The sequence below is a fragment of the Canis lupus genome, chromosome 3 (genome assembly GCF_011100685.1).
Source record: "Canis lupus familiaris isolate Mischka breed German Shepherd chromosome 3, alternate assembly UU_Cfam_GSD_1.0, whole genome shotgun sequence".
NCBI lineage: Eukaryota > Metazoa > Chordata > Mammalia > Carnivora > Canidae > Canis > Canis lupus.
Genome location: NC_049224.1, coordinates 32,606,008 through 32,623,681, shown reverse-complemented (window position 1 = coordinate 32,623,681; position 17,674 = coordinate 32,606,008). Strand labels below are relative to the sequence as shown.

General features: G+C 43.3%; 1 protein-coding gene across 2 annotated transcripts in view; it reads right to left on the bottom strand.

Annotated features, from left to right (window-relative positions):
• OCA2 (OCA2 melanosomal transmembrane protein) overlaps nt 1-17,674 on the bottom strand; it is a 433,117-nt gene that overhangs the window by 324,749 nt on the left and 90,694 nt on the right. For both annotated transcript variants that reach the window (XM_038532569.1, XM_038532570.1), the window contains exons 5-8: nt 11,496-11,553; nt 9,380-9,452; nt 2,057-2,217; nt 289-371 (exon numbers count right to left, since the gene is read on the bottom strand). In XM_038532569.1, the coding sequence (XP_038388497.1) occupies nt 289-371; nt 2,057-2,217; nt 9,380-9,452; nt 11,496-11,553 (375 nt within the window). The remainder of the gene's footprint in view (nt 1-288; nt 372-2,056; nt 2,218-9,379; nt 9,453-11,495; nt 11,554-17,674) is intronic.

Genomic DNA, 17,674 nt, shown 5'->3' with positions numbered 1-17,674 from the left:
ATTCCCCATTTTAGAGCTTCATAATATTAATGAAATTAAAACATCAACTATAAAATACCATTTGCTTCAGAATGGACCCTGTAATCAATCCTCATTTTCTGACACTTGTGGTTAATGATGCCCTACTACATTCTTCATGTTCATAGACTGTACAGTTGGAGCATCCCATCCAGACCGCAAAGCTGATCTGCCTATTTGTGCCAGAAGTTGGAGTCCCATGAGCCAAACTTTGTAAGTGAGAATGTTCCAAAAGACCTCCCACAAGATCTTTGATCACTTCAGACCCACCTGCTCAGCATCTCAAAGGTCCTGCTCACCACCAAGTGCTCACTTCTTCTTGGATTTAAAAATACTGTCCAATTCTGAGTGACCTGTAAAAATTGAAATGTAATATCAAAGTAAGGCTTTGAACCTGAACCATCACCCAGGATTCAGCACTATTCAGTGCAGGTGTTAGTTTAGAAGAAGAAAAGAAGAAAAAGAGGAACAGCAAGGACTTTTTATACAGCTCCCACATCCCTGACACTAGAGCATATACAAGCTGTGTGGGACTGGCAATTTCCACAATGTAGATGGCTTCAAGGAAAAAAAAAAAAGAATACAGAGTACAAAAACAGAATTAGTGTAAAAGGCACAAAGGTATAGAAGTAAATATGATTTATTAGGAGAAAAAAATCACTGCACTTTATGAGAGACTTGGGATCTTCTGAGCCTTCTGAGGCAACTCACAAGAAGTGCTTGCTTAGAACTGCTTCCTGCTTGCAAGCTGGAAGAAGAAAGCTCTCCATACCCATACCCATGTCACAGGACCCCATGGGAGGTAGGACCCAAGGATGAAGCTTCCTTTGCTGCAGGCAAATCTACCCCACATATTCTTGTTCTAAGCAGGATAATGGAGAAATCAGTGGAGGGGGGCCAGATGTGAGCAGAAAGCGAAGGCCTGGCTTAAGTAGCCAAGGGACCAAGGAAACTTTAATGGAGGACTGGAGCTTTGCTGCCCACTAATCATAAAGCAAATGAAAATAGGAACTCTGAAATTGATCAAGGCATGAATGTGCGCATTAGAGCAGAATAGCTCAATACCACCTCTTGGGCAGCACCTATGTCTGCAGGCTGCAAAAGGTCACATCTTCCTCCACACCAGACCCACAGACAGAGCAGACAGATGTGTGCCCACCTCTCCTTTACCAAGAAATCCTTGCCAGCCAACTGTGCACTGCACACAAGGAGGCCAAGTTTACATCCTAAGACCACAGCCAAGGCAACTGGTTAGAACACTGGTGCGGCACAGACTATCACCCATGAAACCGCAGCCTCATTCATATTGAGGCCTTTGCTCTGTGGACCCTGCTCTGCAAGGCAGGAAAATGTGAGAGGTGCACCATTTTGGATGACACAGCATTGTGCACCAGTAAGGGTTCCTTTTATTGATTATAAGAGGGAAAACCCTTGAACTTCATACACAAGTCACTATGATAATCCTGGGGAGTCATCAAGCCCAGGACTTGGGGGACAGGTCAGGATGCACAGAGGACTGTCAGACCTTGTCTGGACTCTGGGCCATGGTGACAACACCACTGCTGCCTCTCCTTGCCTTGGAAGGATGGGAGAAAAAGGTTTTTGTCTAGAAGATGCTAAGCACAAGAGTCTACCACTTTAGAAGCAGAAGCTTTGGGAAACTATGCAAGTCTGAGCCAAGTGTCCCCAAGCCCGAAGGAACGGTGCTGTTGAAATATCTTCTGTACCATAGGAAAGCCCAGGTTTAATTGTGCTTTAACAACAGAAAACCACTTTCAAATATCTAATATTTCCCTGAATTGTCCAGTAAAATAATCTGAATTTAAAAACTTACAAGCTTGATTTTACTACAATGGTAAGAGTTGTCTTAGACAAAAGGAGAAAAGAAAATTTCAAAGACAAAGCAAAAGATAGGGCTTGCCTAATAATAGTGCCATTCCCTTATGGCTTCCCATCAAATCTACTCAAAAGGAAACTCGATTTATAAAGAGATTAAATGAGTTTTTACGATTGCTTTCAAATAACTTATAAGTATAACCTGCTGTGGCCGCCGCCGCCTGGAGCCTGGAACATCAGCCTGGGTCACTTCCACCACGACATGTTCTTCTCTGCTGGTGTAACTTGGGCCACCAGCCACCAGCGCCCCTGCCAGGTCCACCTGGAGCAGTGTGGAGTCCATGTGGCTGGTGAGGTTTGAAGCTGAGGCAAAGTCAAGGTGAACCACAAAGCAAGGAAGTCCTGAGGCCTGAAGTCCCCCCACCATCCACCCAGTGAGTACCCTCCTCAGAAAATGCACACAGAAATACATATCCAAGCTGTTTCCTCCTACTGTACTGCAGCCCTTGGCCACTCCGTATCTCTTTAGCACCTCACTCCTGACATGCAGTTGGTTTTGCAACATCTGATCCTGTGTGTTTCAAATTATCTGTTTAAACCTCAAAGTGGTGTCTCCCCATCCTGCCATTATCTCTGCTTCCACTTTTTGCAGGCAGCATCAAACTGCCTAAGCTCCTAGACCCACAGTGAGCTAGAAGACAAGATGGTTGCATAAATGAAGAGACACACTGATCCACATCCATGCCCAAATCCTTAGGTTCCAGGTCTCTATTTTTAGAATGAGAAATCACAAAGAGAGTTGAAAGTAAGAATTCTGAAGTCAGCTAAATAAGTGACACACACTGCAGTGAAGAGAGTAATTTCTTCAAAATGTCTTAAGGGCTCTTGATCAGGGAAAAATTATCAGGTAAAGAGGCTTTTCTCCTACAGAATATAATTCTCTTGATACTTACCCCCCACGGTAGGCCTCCCCTTAGCTCCTACATCCTGCATTTGGGTGTTACACAAACATAGGAGCCTATGTTATTCAGCCCTTTTCTTGCTGCTCTGGGCCAGCTCCTTTCTCTGCTGCAAGGTTCTGGGGTTATGACAGGGATTCTAACAGTGACTAGCCTAGTCATTTTGATCCAGAAGAGAAAATTGTTGTAGGTGGAAAAATGAATCTCAAAATAATTTATGCTTTATATGAGATCTCAAAAGACTTAGCAGGAGCTCACTGATCGTAGGAGGATTCTGTAGCCAATTCCCTTAATCTGCCTTAAAACCCTAGAAGAGGGACACGTGGGTGGCTCTGCAGTTTAGCACCTGCCTTTGGCCCAGGGCGTGATCCGGGAGTCCTCAGATGGAGTCCCACGTCAGGCTTCCTGCATGGAGTCTGCTTCTCTCTCTGCCTGTGTCTCTGCCTGTGTATCTCATGAATAAACAAATAAAATCTTAAAAAAAAAAACCCTAGAAGAAACAGGTGGTTTATAAAACACACTAAGGGAAAAGGCAGAACTTCACTGTTGCCAAAATGTACACAAGATTAGCTTTTGACTGTCAAGGGCCAATGAATGGTTAATGCTTTTTTTCATTATCTATTTCCTCCAGCACAATGTACTGGTTTAAATTGTACAAATAAAACATCCTGGTAAAGAAAGTGCTTTATCAGCCCTGTTGTCCATCATGAGAGCCCAGAATGAGCAACCATCCCCAACACTTGGTTGGAAAGCCTCTCCACACACCTATGCTGCTACTTGGGTTCCATCAAGGACAAATGGAAAACGGAAGTCACACATTAGGCAGGATGTATTAAGAAAAGGCGCAAAGAGACACTGCTGTTTCTGCCAAAATTACTCCTGTCCTGGTCTTTCCCCTGGGCGAATACAAACTACAGGGTAGAGAGAATTTCAATTCAGAAAGGATTCTAGAGACCTTGTAGAAACCCAAAAGACAGAACAGCACCACCTTGAGGCCAACATTGGAAAAGCAGTGGCTTCACCCTTAGATTTAACGAATGTTGTTGGAGCGTCTACTGGGTTCCAAGAAATGAATGAATAAAATAAGACCTTTGTCCTGAGGGTCAGGGGGTATCTCATACTCTGTTGTGGAGACAGTCATGTAACAAAGCACCCTATGATTAACCAACTAAATGGAATGCACACAAAATCATATAGACACAGGACAACAGGTACTTCTACCCTTCCTTTTCTCTTTCTAGATGCCTACCATGCACTTAGGATTCAAAGCCTACTGGGATGCTATGGTGTCAACTGTGACTTCCAGATCCCTGAAAACCGGAGCCTCTAACTGAGCCTCACCCCTGCAGGCAGCTTCAATCCTTGCTTTCCAGCCATGTTGAACTGTCTGCCATGCTCATAACACATAGTCCTCTGCCTTTGCCTCAAATGCCTTCCCCAAACCTGAAGAACTTCTACCATCTTTTGAGTTCTCACTCAAGCTTTCCTCTCCTTATATCTTTCCTTGTCATCCACAACTCCAGTAGATCCTCTGGCTTCCTCCAGTGTTCCTCTGTAGATTGGGCTTACGCCATACTGCAGTTGTTTTAAATTTTTCTCCCCAACTGGTCTCACTCCCCAAGAAGAGTAACTGCATCTTATTCATTTCTCTACTTCTCTAGAAACTAATGTAGTTCTGTCCCTATTAGATGCCCCAACGAATACTTGTTCCATCAATAATATTTGTTTGCAGCATCATCCTTGAAGCTTAATCCTCTAAACCTAGACCAGAGTCTCTGCCAGATCCAGGGGCATGGAGAAGCCAGAGAGAAATTGCCTCCTTTCTCTAGTTCCTGCCTTTACCACTACCCAAATCAAAGCCATATTTCAAGAGCTAACTTGAGATGCCTTCCATAAACCTTCTTCTCACTCTGTGAGCCCCCTAAACATCCCTCGTCTGAGTTCCTGGTTAATCATCTTCCTGTTGTACTTCTAATGAGTATAACCATTGACTCTGCTCTGGTTGTCCCAGTGCGGGCAGCTGTCTTGGCAGCCTGTGTGTGGTGGGGAGAAAAACACATGACCAACACAGCAGGCAATGTGCTGCTACTGGACACTGGACATGGAACAAATTCACAAGAGCCTGAAAATGGGCCTTCATTTCTATCTAAACTGTAGAGTTCTCTAGGACTTACCCTTCAGTTTGCTACAGAGCCAATCAAATGCCAAGTTCGGTCAACACTGGTCAGGACCCCCTCCTTAACCAAACTTGAGTCATCTGAGTCCTCTTCTTGATTAAGCCTTAACCTTGGCCTGAGGAGCCCAGTTTACAAAGAATACCTTCACTCATTTTTTTTTTTTTTCAGAATCCCTTCACTCTTGATGCCCAACCATGTTCCCTTGGTAACTTTCCATCCTCACCCTCACCCTTACCCTTCTGTAGATTCCCAGTTTACCCTGTTGTATTTGGAGTTAAATCTTTCCCATATTGCAATAGTCTTGAATAAAGCTTTCTTTACCTGTTTATGTGATACAATTTTTCTTTGACACAACTTTTGTTTAGTTGAATGGAGGTAAGAAAGTGGAGTTTCTTTAGACTCACCTTCTTGATAAAAATGGGAGCAATGTCATTTGATAAAGTATAAAACTTTTAAGATTGATAAATTCATCAAAAAATAACCCTCCTAGTGCTAATGTATTTTCTCCAGCATTTGGGACCAAATGGATGAATGATTGCCCTTAATTTCTAGAGTGATGCTGGCAGATGGAATTCTCTGTGATGATAGAAATGTTTTATATCCATGTTGTCTGATATGGTAGCCACTAATCACATAGGGCTATTAAGCACTTGAAATGTGGTTGGTGTGAATGAGGAAGTGAAACTTTAATGTTACTCACTTCATTAACATGAATTTAAATTTAAAGAGCCACATGTGACTAGTGACTATTATTGGACAACATAATTATGAGGTAGTATAAGGAGCTTAGGATGTAAGAGAAGAAGAACAGGAGACAAAATCCTATAACATGTATAGTGTTTTCTTTGTGTACTTTGAAAGCCCAGGGCTACTATGAAGGGTGTGATGGAAAATGGACCATATGTCAAGAAACAAAGGGAAAAGAAGGGAAGGAAGGGAAGAAGAAGGGGGGAGGGCGGGAAGGGAGGAAGGCCAGTGAGCAAGCCTAATTAACTTGCTTATATATAATCTGGCTTGCTGACCATTATTCATCTGTCTAATGACCTAGGAGCCTTGGACAGGTGTCCCCCATAATAAGCACAGAGAACAATTCAGGGAAAAAGAACATCAGGTGCCTGCAATCACAGCCACTTCCTGTTTCACGAAGTTGCTAAAATAAGCCCTGAAATTACTGAGGTGACAAAGCCCTACTGTCTGTTACAAATAAAACATCATGGGGGAAATGACAGCTTTGTTATTCTCCAGCTAAAGGATAGAAAGGATTTCTCCAAAAGCACTTGCCACCAAAACACACCCCTGGGGTCTGGCCAGAAGTTAAGAAGGAAAAACAGTGGGGCTCTTCATTCATGAGGTCAACAAAGAGAAGACCACTACTTGCTTTTCAAAACCAGGCCTGAATCACTTTCTGCCTCAGACCTGCACAATAACACCCCTTTGCTGAGAATCGCCTTCAAAGGTCCAAACTCTGGTACACAGACTAGCCTCCCCTGACTCTGCCCCCACCTTTTGCAGATACCAGCAGCAGTTGGCTCTCTGTGGGCATCTGACGGGGACCTCTGACCTCTGATCTCTCCTTTCACAAACACTCACAGCAAGTTCTCAGCCTAGGGTCCTGGGAGAGGGTCTGTGAGCTTTCAGAAATGTAGTCTGTTTGGAAAATCTATTGAGAACAATGTACATCTTCTAAAGACCCCCGTGGGAAGCTTAGATCAGCCTTTATAAAGATTAATCATTGACAGAGTCTCTCTTTGGCCAAACTTTAGTCACGCTCCTTTGAACTTTCTTCTCTAAGACTAAGCTCTGACTTTTGGGGCTTCGGTACTCCTCTCTACACGGTCAGTTTTATAGGAATCCTGCTAGGTTGATTTAGTCAGAATCTCCATTTTTCATATCTAATCACATTCAATATTTGATCAGGTTCCTCATGCTCCTCCATTCCCTCGGGATGCTGTTCACTCTGGCCTGCCTTCCACAAGAATCCTGTGAGGTCAGTTTGGCCAGAATTTCTTATGACCCATGACATTTCCTCTTCATAGTTTTTCGTCCTCTGCCTCCTACCCTGCTCCTTGGCTTTAAAGTACCACTTTTCAAGCTCAATCTTTCCCCATTGCAAGACCTCACTGCAGTAGTCTCTACAAGTATCACTAAGGTCCTAAATAAAATGTGACTTGCCATCTTTAACAAGAGTCATTGAACACTTTTTTTCTTTAACAGATCCACAGACATACAAGAACCACTCTGTAGCATTCCTATCATTTCACACAGCTCTCTCCGTCTCTTGTACTTCTCTCTCTCTCTTCATCCAAATATGCACATTGCTCAGGAAACAAGAGCAAGAACTCCCCAGTTACTCTTGCTGCTAAGTAAAACCATTTGCCTGACAGCCATTAGGATGGGCTTGGGCTCATTCAAGTCCCAGGAAAGAGTTGGGCTGCTCTAGAAGGAAGACCATGTACAGTGTTGTGTAGTAAAAGTGACATAGCACAGTTCTAAGTGGGATAAATAAGACTCTTATTTGTTATCATCTGATTTTACCCCATTATTATTCTTACTTGTTATGTTTACTTAGGATTTCTGCTGACTGATAAGGTTTATACAGGAGTTGCCACAGTACAGTAATCACTCAGCAACCCGCAAATATTTTGACCTCCCTGTCTGGTTCTCAATGAAGACTGTTTCTGGATAAGATCCCTCCAAGTCCTGGGGTCAGCCTAGTCAGCAGCTTTTGATCATTTGCAGTGAGGTCACATGAAAGGAAGGCAGGATCCGTTTTCTAGGGGATCACACCACTCCTACTCTAGGCTAGACAGATGTTAAGTTAATGACTTATCCTGTCAAGAATGAGGTTGCATCAGAAACATTTAACTTGAAATCTAGAGTGAGACAGGTGACTGGGGAGAAATAGGGCCAAGTGTTTGCTTCTCTAAGACAGGTGTTCCTACCATACACAGAAGCAGGCAAAATTAAATCAGAAAGTTTTGGGGACACCTGGGTGGCTCAGCAGTTGAGCATCTGTCTTTTGTTCAGGGCATGATCCCAGAGTCCTGGAATCAAGTCCTGTGTTGGGCTTCCTGCAAGGAACCTCTTTCTCCCTCTACCTGTGTATCTCTCTCTCTCTCTCTCTCTCTCTCTCTCTAATGAATAAATTAATAAAATCTTTAAAAAAATCAGAAAATTTTTTACCTGTTCAAGGTCAAGTATGGGTTACTGTGACAGTAGCAAGGCTCGAGCAGCCACATGATTGGGGTGTTTACATTTTCTTATATGAGCTTTTGCTCCACAACCCTAGCACGTACCCACAAAGAAGATGGAGAAATTAGGAGACTCATGAAACAGCCTTAATTTCCTGGGGAAGTGCATCAAATCTGGTACTCTAAGGGCACAGCAGCTTCCCCTTGTGGGAAGTAGGAAGAGGGCACGGCCTGGCAGACAGCAGGAAAGAAGCCAAGCAATTCCAAGTGTCTGGGATGCTACAGGCTACCATGGCAACCACATACTGCAACATAGCTGACCTCTGACTAGATTTACACAGACTCTCAACTAAAGCCCACAGTGCTATGGATTGAATGCTTATCTCCACCACAAGATCATATGTTGAAGCCCTGCCCACCATTGTGGCTGTATCTGGAGATGGTGCCTCTAAGGAAGTAACTGAGGTTAAATGAAGTCAGGGTGGGACTCTGATCTGAGAGGATTGTGACCTTATAAGAACAGCCACCAGAGAATGTACTCTTTCCCCACATACACACACGGCATGGCAATGGCAAGAAAGGCAGTCATCTGCAAGCCAGAAAGAGACCTCCACCAGGAATCAAGTTGGCCAGCACCTTGACTCTGGATGTCCAGCCTCCAGCACTGTGAGTGTAAGTGTCTGCTACCCCAAGACTGTGGCATTTCCTCATGGCAGTTCAAGTTGACTAATACACTCAATATCTACTATCCTACAACACATCCAGGTTCTAGTGACAAACTATGAGGCCTACAAAAAGGCAAGAGAAAACACAGTATGAAGAAACCAATAATCATCATGCCCAGATGACACAGCCAAGAGAAAGAAGCAATGAACTTAAAAACAGGTCAGTAGAAACCACCTAAACTGAAATGCAAAAGGAAGTGGGGACAGAGTATAAACCAGAGTATGCAAGAGCCCAGGCGAGTCAGGCCCTAACTAGAATGTGCCACTTGGCTGTCATCACCACCAACCACCCATTATAGTCTTACTGGTGCTCCCCTCTCCTTCTGCACTGGCCCATCTTTCATCAAATGCCCTGAAGGAACAAAATATGCACAGGTGGAGTGGTGATCACCTATGCTGTGACCTTTAGCAACAGCTAAAATAGTTCTGTGGTGTCTCTTTGTAAACTATCCATCTCAGTATAGACTGGATACAGTAGCTTTGCAGTGGTGACACAGCCAACAATTGCCAGAACTTTCCTTGATCTGGATACAGGCTGAATAAAATCTGTAACAATCAGAAACATTTAATGATAGATTTGTGGCAGGATAACAATAGGATTTAAATAATTTTGACAAAAGTTGAAAATATGGTTATGATAATGGCATTGACTGATGTATCCAACATTCACCAGCTCACTCTAAATATCTTTTCTTAGATATTAAGAGATAAAATTATGATTCAGTATACTATTCTCCACTACAATGGATCTTAATTTTTGATATTTGCTTATTTACCACTTAGCCACAAAATTAAATCATCAGAGAGAGGTAAACATGACTTTTCCATACTGGAGAAAAGGGGAAACAACCCATGTGATGGTTAAAGTATGTGTTTATGGAATTTGCAGAGCACGTTATACCTTACCAGAAAGACACTGAAGTGATTTTAAGATAGGTTGGTTATAGACATTCAAAACAAATTTCTCAAATCACCAAAACTTTAAATCCCAGAAGGGTGAAGACTAGACACAGAGCTCAGGTCAATCCTCAGGAACTCAGGAAAGCCCTGGCCCATGCTGACTTTCTTTTTGGAAATCCCAGTGCACCCACCTACCAGGCCCTGCTAAGCAGCCAAAGCTTTTGAACCACACAATTGTGTGAATAGGAAGTAGAGAGGCAAACTGGCAGCTAAAAAAGTAAAAACATGAAGTTTTCAAAGTTCAATGTGTTTGTTCCTTATTTCAAGCATAATTTCTCTGGGTCACTGCTTCCCCCCCTTTGTGGGTTTTTAAAGGGTTGCAGATATTCAATTAAATTCAGCCAATATTGACTTCATGAACTACCCTCACTGCTCAAGATGCAATATTGTTCTCTATATGTTACACTGAGGAGACTCTTCTCATGCACAAAACTGCACACATACAAAGAGTCCTGATACTCATGCCCACATATGCAGATAATGAAAACCAACTATTCACAGCCACACGTGATCATATGTAGTTTCCAGTCATGCAGGGTTCAGCATGGCCATAACCATAGGCTGCCTGCATAGAAGAGGCACAACCAACACGTCCTGAAGTTCACATAGCACAGTCATGAAAACACCATTCACATACTCCATCCTTGTTCACAATCTCATGTGTTATCACAGCAGCATGCATCAGCCACCCACTGGAGTCTCCCAACAATGATGCAAAGTGTCTTATGCCAATGCTGAAAATTGGTACATACCCAGAAATAAGACCCCAAACACAGATGCAACTTCTAAATGATCACAGACCACAAATGCCCCACATGTCCCACACAGGCATGCAGACACACAAACACACAGCAGGCACAGAGGACTTCACATCCACATGTGCACACACAGACACACACAGTCAGGCATGTGCATACATGTGTACACACAGAGATATGCACACTTGAGCACAAAGAATCTCACACTCGGGGGATCCCTGGGTGGCTCAGCAGTTCAGCGCCTGCCTTTATAGCCCAGAGCGTGATCCTGGAGTCCTGGGATCGAGTCCCACGTCGGGCTCCCTGCAAGGAGCCTGCTTCTCCCTCTGCCTGTGTTTCTGCCTCCCTCTCTCTCTCTCTCTCTCTCTCTATGTCTATCATGAATAAGTAAATAAAATCTTAAAAAAAAAAAAAAGAATCTCACACTCATTCATTTGGCATAATATTCTGAGCTCCCACAATGTGATTCTAGCTCAGGCCACATTAGAATACACCCTACACAAATGCCAGCAGTAAGACACATTCTTGGGGCCACTCATGATATTGGACATGTCCCAACACAAATAAAGACAATTTATTGCATGGTTGAAAACAGAATTGGTAAGCTGCTTTCAGGTGGAAAGTTAGACCCAACGGATGAAGCTAACTGCCTTCTACATATCAAAGTCAGGTCCCCGGGGCTTCTGTTTTATCACAGCAGAGGACCATTGCTAAGGAGAGGCCTCCGTCACCAACCTCAGCCCACAATCCCACATCCCCTCAACATCTCCTCCAAAGAAAGGCGTGAGCCCTATATGTTAGATGCCTTGCTACGCAGCCCAAGGCACCCAGGAGCTCTGCTGACCCATCAGCAGAGCTCTGTGATACTCACAGAGCACACCACCACAAAGACAAACAGGCTTGCAACTTTCAGCCACCGTATGCAGCACCTGTAAGAGAAAAGGTAAGCCCCAAGTCACACGAGAGCAGTCTTATTTGCATGTGCCCAGACTGCCAAACCTCAGACACCTCTCTGAAGCTTTAGGTAATGTCAATCTCAAAGCACATGTTAGGAATTCTTTCCATAATATGGTATGAAGGAAGATACTGCTGACCTCTAAATGTATGGCCTCATGAAAAGCAGCTTGGTGAAGGTTACAAAGGAGAGAAAAAGTAACCTCGAGTGTTTGCACATGTTTCTCACTGGAGATGCTAAAATTCAAATTTGGAGACTCTTTACTAGCTTTTTAAAAGTGGAGTTTCCTGGAAACAAGCCTTATCTGGGTTCTCAGATTAATATTTATCAATTATATTTGCCTAAGTTTTCTGGAAAGTAGAAATATGGATTTTATCATCAAATATAGAAACATTGACTAAGATATAATCAAACAGTTCAAAAAAGAAATTGCAGTGCTATGACTTGCTGTACTAGCAGAGTCTTTTAGGAATCTCTTCAGAGATAATGTAACAATCAGGCCATGCTCTTGGCCCCCTCTGAGGTCTCCTGATGGTATCCTGGCCCACCTTTCTTAACTGTGGCTCTCAGGGCCTACATGAATCTGGGTCTAGCCCACCTTCTGCAGTCTTTCCAGTCCCATCTCTGCTCATATCACCTCCTCAGGCCCACTGGATCCCATGTTCCAATGACACTATCACTGTCCAGCCCTGGGGTGTGCTCTATCACTGGCCACCCCTCAAGAGCCGGCATTAAAGTGTGCTTTGTCACTGTATGTGGAAGGGTACTTGGTCCATAGCCCATGCTTGGAATATGTTTATAGAATACAGAGGTCTATACTGGGATATCTTTTGCAATACCTTTCGGATCTTTTCAAAATGGTAAAGTCTTATTTTGCATTCTTTTATATTTAATTAATTTGATGAATAATCATTTCACACTTTCAAATAATGATTCAACAGCCCCTACTTAAATGGGAGTCAAAGCTGGAGGTATCACAATCCCAGATTTCAAAATATACTACAAAACTATAGTAATCAAAACAGTATGGCAGTATGGTACTGGCACAAAAACAGACACTGGCACAAAACCAGACATGTAGATCAATGGAATAGGATAGAGACTCCAGAAATAAACCCATGCTTACGTGGTCAATTAATCTACAACAAAGGAGGCAAGAATATACAATGGGGCAAAATCTCTTCCACTTACTGAAGCTGGGAAAACTGGACAGCTACATGCAAAAGAATGAACCTGGACTATTTTCTTTTTTTTGTTTGTTTTCAAGAATTTTTTAAATAATAAATTTATTTTTTATTGGTGCTCAATTTGCCAACATACACAATAACACCCAGTGCTCATCCCGTCAAGTGCCCCCCTCACTGCCCGTCACCCATTCACCCCCACCCCCCACCCTCCTCCCCTTCCACCCCTCCTAGTTCGTTTCCCAGAGTTCGGAGATTTCATGTTCTGTCTCCCTTTCTGATATTTCCTACCCATTTCTTCTGACACTATACACAAAAATACGCTCACAATGGGTTAAAGATCTACATGTGAGACCTGAAGCCCTAAAACTCCTATAAGAGAACATAGGCAGTAAATTCTTTGACATTGGCCATATTAACATTTTTCTAGATATATCTCCTAAGGCAAGTGAAACAGAAGCAAAAATAAACTACTGGGACTACATCAAACTAAAAAGCTTCTGAAAAAAAAAAAAAGCTTCTGCATAGTGCAGGAAACCATCAACAAAACAAAAGGCAACATACTGAAATGGAAAGGACATTTGCAAATGATACATCTGTTGAAGGTTTTAATAACCAAAATATGAAGAACTTCTATAACTTCTATAACTCAACACACAACACACACACACACACACACAATTTAAAAATGGGCAGAAGACATGAACAGATATTTCTCCAGAGGGGGTGAAGCAAGATGACAGAGGAGTAGGGTACCCAAATCACCTGTCCCCACCAACTTACCTAGAAACTTTCAAATCCTGAAAACCTACGAATTCGACCTGAGATTTGAAGAGAGAACAGCTGGAGCGCTACAGAGAGAAGGGTTTGCGCTTCTAACGAGATAGGAAGGCAGGGAAAAAAAAAAAAAAAAAGAATCAACTGGGGGAGGGCCACCCCCTGCGAGGAGCCGGGCTAAGGCCAGGCGGCAAAAGCCTCCCGGGACAGGAAAGCCCAGTCAGTCCCGAAGCAGGAACTTTAAAATCCTCCTGGGATTCTTCCCGGACGCAAAGGCGCTTAGCAGGGAGCTCGGGCAGAGCGCAGGAGGGCGGGGGAGCCTCCAGGCTCCCGGAGCCACTAACGAGGCAGCCGCCCGGGGAGAGCGCCCCCCCCCCCCCCCCCCCCCCCCGCGGCCGAGCTCGGCGAAGGGCTGCAGCGCGCCTGGCGGGGCCTCGGGAAGCTCCGGCGGCGGCTCGGGGCGGAGGGGGCTGGTCCCCGCTGCCTTCGGGAGCCGCGCCCGGGAGCGCGATTGCAGCAGCGCAGGCCCCGGAGCCCAGAGCCCCGGGACACAGCCCAGGACCCTGCGCTCCCCCCGGGACAGGCGGGGGCGGGGAGGGCACAGGACAGCGAGGACGGTCCTGCCGCCGGGCGCCCCCGAGCTGCGCAGATCAGCGCCCGCAACCCCCGGGAGCACCCAGGCCAGTGCGACTGGGAGACTGCGGGAGTCACTGCGGGAGCTGACTCCAGGGCTGGAGAGCTGGCCGCGGCCAGTGTTGTTGTTCCTCCTGTGTCACCCTGTGCCTGGGATGGAGCAGGGCTACCAGGGAACAGGGTTCTCATGGGATAAACAGCTCCCACTGAACCGTGCACCTGGCAGGGGGCGGAGCAGGTCCCCCAGGTGCACACACCTGAGAGTCAGCACAGCCTACCCTCCCCCAGAAGACCAGCTGGAAGGACAGGGGAAAAGCAAGTTCTTGACTGAGCAGCACTGAAAAGAACCAGGGGAAGTTGAGGGATTTAAAATATATAGAATCAGAGGATTCCCCTTTTGGATGTTGTTGTTGTTGTTGTTGTATGCTTTTTGTTTTTTGGTTTTGTTTTTCATCCCTTTTCCAGTACTTGTTTTTAGCCACTCTGCAATAAGCAAAATGATTACAAAGAACTCACCACAAAAGAAAAAATCAGAACTCACCACAAAAGAAAAAATCAGAAACAGTACTCTCTGCCACAGAGCTACAGAATTTGGATTACAATTCGATGTCAGAAAGCCAATTCAAAAGCACAATTATAAAGCTACTGTTGGCCCTGGAAAAAAGCATAAAGGATTCAAGAGACTTCATGACTGCAGAATTTAGATCTAACCATCCAAAATTAAAAATCAATCAAATGAGATGCAATCTAAACTAGAGGGCTTTTGAAATAGAAGAAACAGTGAGTGACATAGAAGACAAGTTGATGGCAAGTAAGGAAGCTGAGGAAAAAAGAGACAAACAATTAAAAGATCATGAGGATAGGTTAAGGGAAATAAATGACAGCCTCAGAAGGAAAAATCTACATATAATTGGGGTTCCAGAGGGTGCCAAAAGGGACAGAAGACCAGAAAGCATATTTGAACAAATCATAGCTGAGAACTTCCCTAATTTGGGGAGGGAAACAGCCATTCAGATCCATGAGATAGAGAGGTCCCCAGCTAAAATCAATAAAAACCATTCAACACCTCAACATTTAATAGCAAAACTTGCAAATTACAAAAATAAACAGAAAATCCTTAAAGTAGCAAGAAACAAGAGATCCAAGTTATATGGACAGAAATATTAGATTAACAGCAGATCTATCCACAGAGACCTGGCAGGCCAGAAAGGGCTGGCAGGATATATTCAGGGTCCTAAGTGAGAAGAACATGCTGCCAAGAATACTCTATCCAGCAAGGCTCTCATTCAGAATAAAAGGAGAGATAAGGAGCTTCCAAGATAGGCAGAAACTGAAAGAATATGTGACCACCAAACCAGATCTGCAAGGGAGACTCTGTGAAAAGAAGAGGAAGCCCAAAGAAATAATCCACAAGACAGGGACTGATAGTATTATGATGACACTAAATTCATATCTTGCAATAGTTACTCTCAACATGAATGGGCTAAATGATCCCATCAAAGGACGCAGGGTTTCAGACTGGATAAAAAAGCAAGATCCATCTATTTGCTGTCTATAAGAGACTCATTTTAGACCTAAGGACACTTACAGCCTGAAAATAAAAGATTGCAGAACCATTCACCATTCAAATGGTCCTCAAAAGAAAGCAGGGGTAGCCATCCTCATATGAGATAAATTAAGTTTATCACAAAGACTGTAGTAAGAGATGGAGGGGGACACTATATCATACCAAAAGGATCTATCCAACAAGAGGACCTAAAATCATGAATATTTATGCCCCTAATGTGGGAGCTGCCAAATATATCAATCAATTAATAACCAAAGTAAAGACATACTTAGATAATACACTAACTGGGAGGCTTCAACACGGCACTTTCTGCAAATGACAGATCAAAGCACAACATCTCCAAAGAAACAAGAGCTTTAAAATGATACACTGGATCAGATGGATTTCACAGACATTTACAGAACTTTACATCCAAACGCAACTGAATACACATTCTTCTCAAGTGCACATGGAACTTTCTCCAGAACAGACCACATACTGGGTCACAAATCGGGACTGAACCAATACCAAAAGATTGGGATTGTCCCCTGCATATTTTCAGACCATATGCTTTGAAACTTGAACTCATGCACAAGAAAAAATTTGGAAGAAACTCAACATGTGGAGGTTAAAGAACATCCTGCTAAAAGATGAAAGGGTCAACCAGGAAATTAGAGAAGAATTAAAAAGAGTCAAGGAAACTAATGAAAATGAAGATATAACTGTTCAATATCTTGGGGTACAGCAAAAGCAGTCCTGAGACGGAAATACATTGCAACACAAGAATCCCTCAATAAATTGGAAAAAACAAATACACAAGCTAACCTCACACCTAAAGGAACTGGAGAATGAACAGCAAATAAAACCTACACCAAGCAGAAGAAGAGAGTTAAGAAAGATTCGAGCAGAACTCAATGAAACAGAGACCAGAAGAACTGTAGAAGAGATTAACAAAACCAGGAGTTGGTTCTTTGAAAGAATTAATAAGATAAACCATTAGCCAGCCTTATTAAAAACAAAAGAGAAAAGACTCAAATTAATAAAATCACAAATGAAAAAAGAGAGATCACAACCAATATCAAGGAAACACAAACGATTTTAAAAACATATTATGAGCAGCTATATGCCAATAAATTAGGCAATCTAGAAGAAATGGACACATTTCTAGAAAACCACAAACTACCAAAACTGAAAGAGGAAGAAATACAAAACCTGAACAGGCCAATAACCAGGGAGGAAATTGAAGCAGTCATCAATAACCTCCCAAAACAAAAAGCCCAGGGCCAGATAGCTTCCCAGGGTAATTTTAGCAAACATTTAAAGAAGAAACAATACCTATTCTACTAAAGCTGTTTTGAAAGATAGAAAGAGATGGAGTACTTCCAAACTCGTTCTATGAGGCCAGCATCACCTTAATTCCAAAACCAGACAAAGACCCCACCAAAAAGGAGAATTACAGACCAATATCCCTGATGAACATGGATGCAAAAATTCTCAACAAGATACTGGCCAATAGGATCCAAAGTACATTAAGAAGTTTATTCACCATGATCAAGTGGGATTTATCCCCGGGATGCAAGGCTGGTTCAACACTCTTAAAGTAATCAACATGATAAATCACATCAACAAGAGAAAAAACAAGAACCATATGATCCTCTCAATAGATGCAGAGAAAGCATTTGACAAAATGCAGCATCCATTCCTGATCAAAACTCTTCAGAGTATAGGGATAGAGGGAACATTCCTCAGCATCTTAAAAGCCATCTATGAAAAACCCACAGCAAATATCATTCTCAATGGGGAAACACTGAGAGCCTTTCCCCTAGGATCAGGAACACAACAGGTATGTCCACTCTCACCACTGCTGTTCAACATAGTACTAGAAGTCCTAGCCTCAGCAATCAGGAAACGAAAAGAAATAAAAGGCATTCTAATCAGCATGGAAGTCAAACTCT